The sequence below is a fragment of the Macaca mulatta genome, chromosome 18, assembly GCF_049350105.2.
Source record: "Macaca mulatta isolate MMU2019108-1 chromosome 18, T2T-MMU8v2.0, whole genome shotgun sequence".
NCBI lineage: Eukaryota > Metazoa > Chordata > Mammalia > Primates > Cercopithecidae > Macaca > Macaca mulatta.
In genome coordinates, this window is record NC_133423.1 from 22,956,492 (window position 1) to 22,965,786 (window position 9,295).

Below are 9,295 nucleotides of genomic sequence, written 5' to 3' on the forward strand. Positions count from 1 at the left end.
GCTCACTGCAACCTCTGCCTCCAGGTTTAAGTGATCCTCCCACCTCAGCCTCTCAAGTAGCTGGGACCACATGCACATGCTGCCATGTTTAGCTAACTTTTCTATTTTTTGTAGAGGTGGGGTTTCACCATGTTGCCCAGCCTGGCCTCAAACTCCCGAGCTAAAGTGATTCACCTGCCTCCATCTCCCAAAATGCTAGGATTACAGGAGTGAACACTGCACCCGGTCCCTAGAATCAAATTTTAAAACAACACGTTATATTCAAGAATTTTAAAAACTGATTTTAAATGTCACCATGAAAACTAGGCCCTTTTAAGATTTGTTTCTCAAACATTACCTATATGTCCTGGGTATACAGTCTACCATCCAGCATCTAGACCCGACACAGGCCTTGGACTTGGCATGACTGGGCAAGCCTTCTCTCTCTTCAGAAAACAGCCTGTCAGCATTCACCTTGAGATCCAAGCAAAATCTAAACCACAATTTCTGAAAGCAATCTTGTCCTCACCGTTTTGCACAGCTGCAAAGATGGCACATAGGGTTTCCCAAGTCATCTCTTGAAAATACACACAGGCCCCCTTTTTAAAATTAACAACTATTCTTAATCACTTACAGATGGCTATCCAGTTGGCTATCATCTAGGACCCCAGTTCCTTCTTTGCTAATGCCTATTTAAGAGCACTTCTCTTTTCCTAGCAGTTTTCTCAAACATAGAAAAGCAGAAATCTGACTACTCGTTGACTTAAAAGTATTGAATGATTGGAGCTATTGAAACTGATGGCTTGGAGTTTTCCCAGGTTTCTAGTCACTGTAATTCATCAATTCTAAAATATCCTTGTTTTCATATTTCAACTTCTCTGAAATAAGGATGCTTCATAAGATGAACAGTATGTCGTAACTTGACAGCAATTTTTTCTCTTAGTGGTACATGAAATAGTGGCATTATCTTAAAAGTGACAGCATCTTAAAGTGAAAGAAATATGGTATCCACGCCAAAGGTTAGCCTTAAAGGTTTGTTATGAAGTGGATAATTATATGTAAATGAGTAGAAAGACCCCTAAGACAATAGAAAGTAGTCGTGACTGCAACCATAGCACAACTAGCTGCCACATCTCAAAGGACATAATGCAAGCCACTGACTGTAACTAGGTTAGAATGTGGCCCCAATTAAGCCAGATTTTTACCATTTTCATGAAATTTCCAAGCTTTAAAACACTCTGGAGACCACATTAAGCACGGCTCCTGGTCAAATCTGGTCCAGTAGCCATCAGTTTGCAACCAGTGGTGTTTATTTCTCTTACATTATCTTGAATAATCTAGATATTAAGACCTTTCCAGGCATTTGGCAGAAAGGGAGGATTATTCAGCATGTTAAAAACTAGGCCTTTCTCTTCAAAATACCTGGCTCCATAACTTATTTGTTTTGTGTCCTTATCCAGGTCACGTAACCTCTTTGAGCTTTCATTCCTCATCTGTAAATCACAGCCCAGCTCATACAGTTCTCATGAGAATTAAGCAACACAGTATGTGCACAAGGCTCAGCACTTTGCTCTCATGGCGCATCTTAAAAGTGACAGTATCTTAAAGTGAAAAACATATGGTATCCATGCCAAAAGTTAACCTCAAAGGTTGATTATAAAGTAGATAATTATATGTAAATGAGTAGAAAGACCCCTAAGCCAGCAAGCCAGCAGGGAGCTGTGGTGACTGGCACCTACAAGCAGATCTGCCACATCTCAAAGGACATAATGCAAGCCACTGATTGTGACTAGGCTAGAATGTGGCCTCAATTAAGCCGGATTTTTACCATTGGTATAGAAGAGGCATTCAAAAGTAGCCAACTATCGTATTTGTATAGGATAAGGAGAGAAGGTGTCATTTATCCTATGTCAGCCTGGCCTTCATTTGTATGCCATTTGCTTCATTTTAACTACTAATGAAATTACTTAATGTCATATCTAATGTGATAAGAAGCTGCCATTCAATCCCAGTATTTTGATCAGTAGAAAAATCTTTTCAATAAATTATCCCTTTCTAAAATGGATTAAAGATTTCAGAAAGTTAGCAGTAACATTCATAAGTAAACTATACCAAAATGCACTACAGATTGACAAAAATAAATAAATAAAACAAAACAAAAAATCCACCAAGGACTCAAGCCAGATGCAGAAACTAGTCAAAAGTGTTCTGATTCCAAACCAAATGTGATTTTGGGCCATGGATCAGAAGTTCTGTAAACTGCTAATCCCTCCAACACCAAAAGTACTTCATCTGACGGTTTTAAATCTGGCTACCTAAAATGACATGATTTAAATCAGGATAAATATGAATTATAACTCACCAGAGAAACCTCCGCCTGAAACACACAGCAAAAATTAAATAGCACATACATTCACACAAACACAGCCCACATCTCAACCCCTTACCTTCTACAGAGGGGACAGACATCTGCTGATGATGCAAGGAACAGCACCAAAGCCTCTGCTTTGGCATCCCCATTTTCTGGGTTCATGCAATGCTTCATCAACAGCAGTGCAGAGAGCTCAACAGTCTTTATGAGCTGGGACATAACTAGGTGCACTCCAAACCTATCATGCTTTTCATCAATCTCAAATCAAAATACAAATCTACTTTGAAGAAATGTGGTAGGTATGAGTGTCTACTTTGCTAAAGGGTTTATGAGGTCACTCGTCTAAATAGCGGTCAAAATCTCTTCATATGGGATATTCTGCAGCACACCAGGCCTACGAGCTGAAGTGCACCCATACTTAATACGCCTTGGAAGAAAAACCCTGCCGTTTGCTTCAGCGGGCATTCTACTTTCAGAGCCTGCTAAAACCTTCCATTGGTTTTTCTTACACATACTAATTCAGGGACACAAAACAAGCTGTGCAAATTCAACAATTTGTCGTTAATATTCTACGAAGGCATTCCCTGATTCTCTGAAGGGCAACCTGACAGCATGAAACCGCCCATGAAAAACAAATACCACTGAAATGTGAAGTCATCAAAACTGCCCTCGCTTATTTTTTCACTGGTAGGAGAAAGTTGAAAAAGGAAGACAGATGAGACTCATCTTGTGTAATACAATGTGTGTGCAACTAAATATTACCAGCGACATGGCAATAAATAGATAATAAAAGGTGTCTTCCTCACCTCTTGCTATTTCCTATACAGCCCCAAATTCCCTTCTAGCAACATGCAGGAGTGAACCCAGTCACATGCCAACACACACTCGGACTCTGTTTACATTCCAAGCTTCACTTTCACACTAGACACCAGTTATGATGATTAGTAGTGACTCCTGTAGACAAAAGTGGCAAGATGTGCTCTAGGTAGATTCTGACACTCACTGCCAATGTAAATAAAGCATAAACAACAGTGACATTAACGTGTTTTATTTATCCAGTTGCACTTCTCAAAACATTCTTAAAATCCTTTTTTCGGGGAGTTTTTACAAATAATCATGTTATTAAAACATTTTTTAAAAGAACCTAGGATGAAATGCAGCTGTCCTCACCCCCACGCCCCCCCCCCCCGGGCCCCGCAATACGTCAACCCAAGTAGCCCCTTTGTTTAGGAATGTCCGTGTCTCTGCAACTCTAAGAGCTCAGGGCCTGCCCTCTACTGCCACTAATTAAATGGAGAAGTAAAGGATGCAAGCGAAAGCTCCTCAAAGAGAGAAGCCAGGAGGGAGAGAGGAGAATCCCCCGGGGTCAATGAAACAATGCTACTTTTCACCTATCCCCAGGTAGTTACACAAAACGGGAAATTATTTTACAAAAGCACAGCAAGGCAAAGTAATCAAACACACAAATCACACATTATTTGCACTGTGATCATTCTTTGATCAAATAAATACATCAAGCTTTGCCTAGCACCGCTAACAAAACAATTCATACCCCAAACACCCTTCCCACCCCAAAATACCTTTCATTCCACACTTACGTAGCACACAGGCACACACACACTATGCCAGAGTAGGAGAGCTGCAGAGAGCGGAGCCATAACGCGAGCCTGTCTCAGATAATAGCCTTTCTTCCAACCCCACCCCCATCACGAGAGAAAGAGAGAACCTCTGAAAAGAAAGGAGGGAGGGAAAGAAAGAGAAATCGAGAAAGCCTGAATTTCCAGGCATCAACTTTTCATGAAATGCACAACCAGGATAGGAAATACCTCCCTGCTGAGTAATGCTTCTTGGGTTGTAAATTCACCTCTCGAAAGGGTAGCCAGACCTGAGCGCGCACCCCGACAGATGGCAAACCACTCCTACCTGCTCCATCCAGCCTGCCTGTCACGCCGCGCCCGCGACAAGGGTCCCACCCCCCTTTTTGGCAGAGCAACATACCAGTAAGGGCCGAGGGTGGCTGGTCGAAAGAGGACTAGGCAGTGATTTAGAAGGACTGTTTCAAAAGGGGGGAGTGGGAGGCACGGAAGAGAGAGTGAAGGTAAAAACAAAGCCCTTTCCAGTGAAACCGACCGCCTGGAAGGCGTGGCTTATTCATTCGCTTTATTAATAAAAGAGATCAATTGAGCTTTCCTCTCCCCACCCACCCCGGAGGTGCCGGGCTTTGAATCCTCGGGAGGAAAAAAATGGCAGGGCTGCAAGCTTCCTCCCCAAGTTTGCAGGAGCACCTGCCACCAGCCTTGAACACCTCCCCCACCGAGGCTCCGAAATCCACAATCCTAGCCGTAGACTTTGCAAAACGAGGGGAGGGACACGCGCAGCGTGTCCCCCATTCCCGGCGGGATAAGCACGCACAGGCTTCTGAGCGCCTGCTGATCCACACAATCATGAGACAGAAAGTTCCAGGGGGAAATGATCCGGCTCCTCCGCAGCCCCGGGTCTCCAGCCGCGCGACCCAGACGTGACATGCATCATGGACTCCCGGGCTGCAGGGGCGAGAGGCGGAAAGTTGCCCAACAGCCCCAGGAGACGCTGCTTGGAGAGGAAGGGGGAAGAGACGAAGGGGGAAGAGAGGCGCGCGTGCCCCCTCCCTCCCCTCCCAAAAGCGAGGAGCGGCGGAGTGAACCCCCAGCTCCAAGGGCGTCGCGCCGCTTTATTTACAAACAATGCGCTCGGCTTGAGGAGGATGGGGGATGCGGAAGGACCCAAGCTCCCCTCGATCCCGCTCCGGGGCCCTCCCGCTTTGGGGCTCCTGCAGACGCCGGGTACGAGCACCCCGGGGGCGGCCCCTTTCCCCTCCCCCTGCCGGCGCGGGACAGGAACTCCCTGGGGAGTCCCGGGCAGGAAGGGGGTGCCACTCACCTCGTCTTCGGAAAGTCCATAGACCGGCTCCCCGAGCCCGGTCGCCATGGAGCCGGCGACCCGCGCGGGGTCCGGGGCGCTCCCGGCTGCTATGCTGCGGCGCGGGCGGCCGGGTCTCCCCTCTGCCTCCAGGTCCCCCGGGTCCCGCACCCTGCCCTGCGCACGCCCTGCCGGGGAACCGGCCGGGCGCCGGCAGGTGAGGGTGCCCGAGCGCGCGCCCCGGCCGCTGCCGGCGCCGCTTCCTCCCGGAAGGCTACGGGACCAGCGGGCCGGCGGCTCCCGAGAGCGCGCCGAGCACCCAGCGGCAGCCCCGGCGCCTCTCCCTGCGCGCGGCGGCGGCGCAGAGCCCGCCGGGCTTTCCCTCCCTGCGGCCCGCGCCTCCCTCCCGCCCCACGGCTCTCCGCCCCTCTCCGAGCCTCCTCGCGCTCCCGGGGACCCGGCTCGCCCGCCTCCTCGCTAGCGCCGTCCGGGCCCCCGCTCTCTCCGCCCCCTCCTCCGCCTCCTCCCACCGGCGCCGCGAGGGGACCCTCCCCGCTCGTCGGGGCGGGCGCACGCGCCCCCCAAGCCAATCACAAGCCGGGCTGGGGAGAGGGCCGCGGGCTGCGGGGGTAGCGGAGTTCAGCCCCACGCCCACCCCGGCCCGGGGCCTCCAGCGCGGCGCGGTGGGGGTCACCCCGCCGCTAGGCGGGTCCGCAGGGGCGTGTACGGGCGCGCTTGGCCGGCGCCGCCGACCCTCCCTCCCCTCCCAGTTTCCCTCCGCTTAGGGGAGGGGGCGCGCTGGACGTTTGGGGGCGATAGAGGCTTTTGCGAACAATAACAAAAACGCCCTGAGCGTTTCTTCCTCCCGGTGGTCTTTTTACCAAGAGCCCTGAGCTCGCTGTTAACTGGGAAAAGGGGAAAAGATGGATGTTTCTAGACCCCTTTAAATTCTTTGCAGCCCCGGCGAGCAGGACTTGGCTACATTGTCAGCTCCCGGGAGCAAGCCGCCCGGCCCGGCCGCCAGCCGAGGAGAGGCTGCCCCAGTGTGGCCGCGAGTCGCCATTGCCTGTGTCAACCTTGTAGGGAACAAAACCAACATAGCGCCCGCCCCGAGTACACACCCACCCACACGAAAACATACAGCATGGTTCTTTGAATAAAAGGCAGTTCATTTTTGAGCCGCAACGTGAAATATCAAACTCAAGCTTAAGGTTATCCTTTGCATACGCAAACGATCGAGACGTCTTATTAGCCACCGTAGGATTCTTCCCACGTCCCAGCTACTGTTTCTCTAGCAAGCAGTTCATTTAATCCTTCCGATTTATAGGACTGCAAGAGACTACTTTAAATAAGTGAAAGAAATTCGTCAGTCTACTTTTTCAGGAAGCCTTTCCTTAAATTTAGATGTTAAGTGCAGTTGTGAGTTCAAAAAGAAACAGACGCAGAACATTCCATTTGCCTTTGAAAAGGAAACATCAAAGTGCCTACTTGGGTATTACCAGGATGCATTTAGGATTTTCATTCAAGGAAGTTAAGAGAGAACTCGCGTGACCTGAAAGAATCATCTTCCTCGTTGCCAGCTACATAACTAAATATCTGCTGTTTGCCTGCTAGTTGGTTTTCAAAAGAGCACACCCATCCTACCTTAAGCTCTCCTTTGCCTCCCTGCAACATGACTGGCTTAAAACCTGTGCCGCAGAATGGGTTTCCTTTGAAGACTAAGCCCCATGGAGTCAACACTCTACTCAGAAGCCTTCTCTAGAAGTCTTGTGCCATGAAGTCCACAGTACTTACAGGCCGCAAAACCCCGAATGAAAACTATTTATGGAGGACTATTTAAAAGTCAGATTTCTGTCCATTCTTTCAGTACTGAGGTTTTTCACCCCTTTCAAACCTGCAGTCTTCAGGCCGGGCGCCGTGGCTCAAATCTGTAATCCCAGCACTTTGGGAGGTTTAGGAGGGCAGATCACAAGATCGGGAGTTCGAGACCAGCCTGGCCAATATGGTGAAACTCCATCTCTACTAAAAATACAAAATTAGCCGGGCGTGGTGACGGGCGCCTGTAATCCCAGCTATTCGGGGAGGCTGAGGCATGAGAATCCCTTGAACCTGGGAGGCGGAGGTTGCAGTGAGCTGAGATTGCGCCACTGCACTCCAGCCCGGACCACAGAGCAAGACTCTGTATCAAAAACAAAAAACAAAAAAACAAAACAAAAAAAAAAAACGGCCAGGCGCAGTGGCTCACGCCTGTAATCCCAGCCCTTTGGGAGGCCGAGGCGGGTGGATCACGAGGTCAGGAGATCGAGACCATCCTGGCTAACACGGTGAAACCCCGTCTCTACTAAAAAAGACAAAAAAATTAGCCGGGTGTGGTGGCGGGCGCCGGTAGTCCCAGCTACTCAAGAGGCTGAGGCAGGAGAATGGCGTGAACCCAGGAGGCGGAGCTTGCAGTGAGCCGAGATGGCGTCACCTCACTCCAGCCTGGGCAACAGAGCCGGACTCCGTCTCAAAAAAACAAACAAACAAACAAAAAACCCTAAAGTATTTTGATAAACAAAAGGTACACGTGCTCTCTCGCGCTCTCTCTCTCTCTCTCTCTCTCACACACACACACACACACACACACACACACACACATTCTCAGATGCCCTTCCCTAGCCTGTGACCCTCATGGATAGGAGTCAGTGCTACCTACCCTCACTAGCCAAGCCTTTGTAAAATGTGTACAGTTTATATTATAAAGGAAGAAAAGTAATTGAATAATAATGCTAGCATTTTGGGAGGCAGAGGCAGGAGGATCATTTGAGACCAGGAGTTTGAGACCAGCCTGGGCAATATAGTGAGACCCCTGTCTCTACAAAAAATAAATAAAAAAAATTTAAAAAATTAGCCAGGTGTGGTGGCATGGGCCCATAGTCCTAGCTACTCAGGAGGCTGAGACTAGAGGATCACTTGAGCCCAGAAGTTCAAGGTTATAGTGAGCTATGATCGTGCCATTGCACTCCAGCCTGGGTGACAGAGCAAGACCCTGTGTCTCTAAATAAATACATACATAAATAAATAATCAATTCTTAAAATGTGCTGAGAAAATTATAATTTCTAATTACACAGGACGCTGCTTCCACATCCTGAAGGTACACAATTCCAGGCTTCGCCTTTGGGTAAGGCTATGTTATCTTGAAACTGTAGAGGTGTGGCAGTTTATCTTCCTGTCCTTTATCATCTACTCCCACACACCCACCACAACAGCCTATAACCCTGCACTCGGGGTCATGTCCTTGTCTTTCCCTGAGGGATGGTTATTAGGAACTATAATATGAAGCTTGCCATATGTCACTTATTGTGGGGTGTTTATAAAATCGTGATCCATTACGTCAACATCCTCTGTAAGAAGACTAATAAACTAGACATTTATTTCAGATCTATGAAGAAAAGCTCTTTTGCTTTCAAGAAACTGGTAAGCTTTTGCATGGCAGATGACCAAGATTATTAAAACTGACTGTATTTTTCTATCTACTTTGGCCACCAGGAAGCTCTGAGCCAGTTTCATAGTCTTAAGCCATGAAAGAACCCATTTAAAAAAAAAATGAATCCCTTTTGTAACTATATACCAACTTTTCCCCAGTGCTGTGGTTCGCTACGCTGCACGTACATTGCAATCACCTGGGGAGCTTTCAAACCGACTAAGTGCCCAGTAACCAGCATCAGAGGCTGTGATTTAATGGATTGTGACATCAGTAGTTTCAACAGCCTCCCAGGTGATGCTAATGTGCATTTAAGGCTAAGAACGTCAGCTTAGGCCAGTAGTTTCCAAATTTTGCTACACAAAGAAACATTTGGGAAATTTTACTACTGCTCCTCTCTGCCTCCCACTCCTAAGCATTATGATTTAATTAGTACAGAGTGCCACGTGGGCATCAGGAGCTTTAAAAGTTCCCCAGGTGATCCTAATGCACCACGGCCAAGTTTAGAGACATCTGGCCTAGATTTGTATTACTATTCTTTTCCTTTTCTTTTCTTTTTCTTTTCCTTTTCCTTTTCCTTTTT

The 9,295-nt window shown here is 48.1% G+C and overlaps 1 protein-coding gene across 21 annotated transcripts in view; it reads right to left on the reverse strand.

The window, feature by feature from the left end:
- Nucleotides 1-5,603, reverse strand: part of NEDD4L (NEDD4 like E3 ubiquitin protein ligase) — a 367,516-nt gene extending 361,913 nt beyond the window's left edge. For 10 of the 21 annotated variants that reach the window (XM_077974731.1, XM_077974729.1, XM_077974725.1 and 7 more), the window contains exon 1: nt 5,270-5,603. In XM_077974731.1, coding sequence (XP_077830857.1) covers nt 5,270-5,317 — 48 coding nt within the window. In that variant the 5' untranslated portion in view covers nt 5,318-5,603. Of the gene's footprint in view, nt 1-3,948; nt 4,032-4,348; nt 4,451-5,269 lie in introns of those variants that run through there. The other 11 variants (XM_077974730.1, XM_077974728.1, XM_077974727.1 and 8 more) reach the window with 2 other exon arrangements.
- Nucleotides 5,604-9,295: the final 3,692 nt, after the last annotated feature.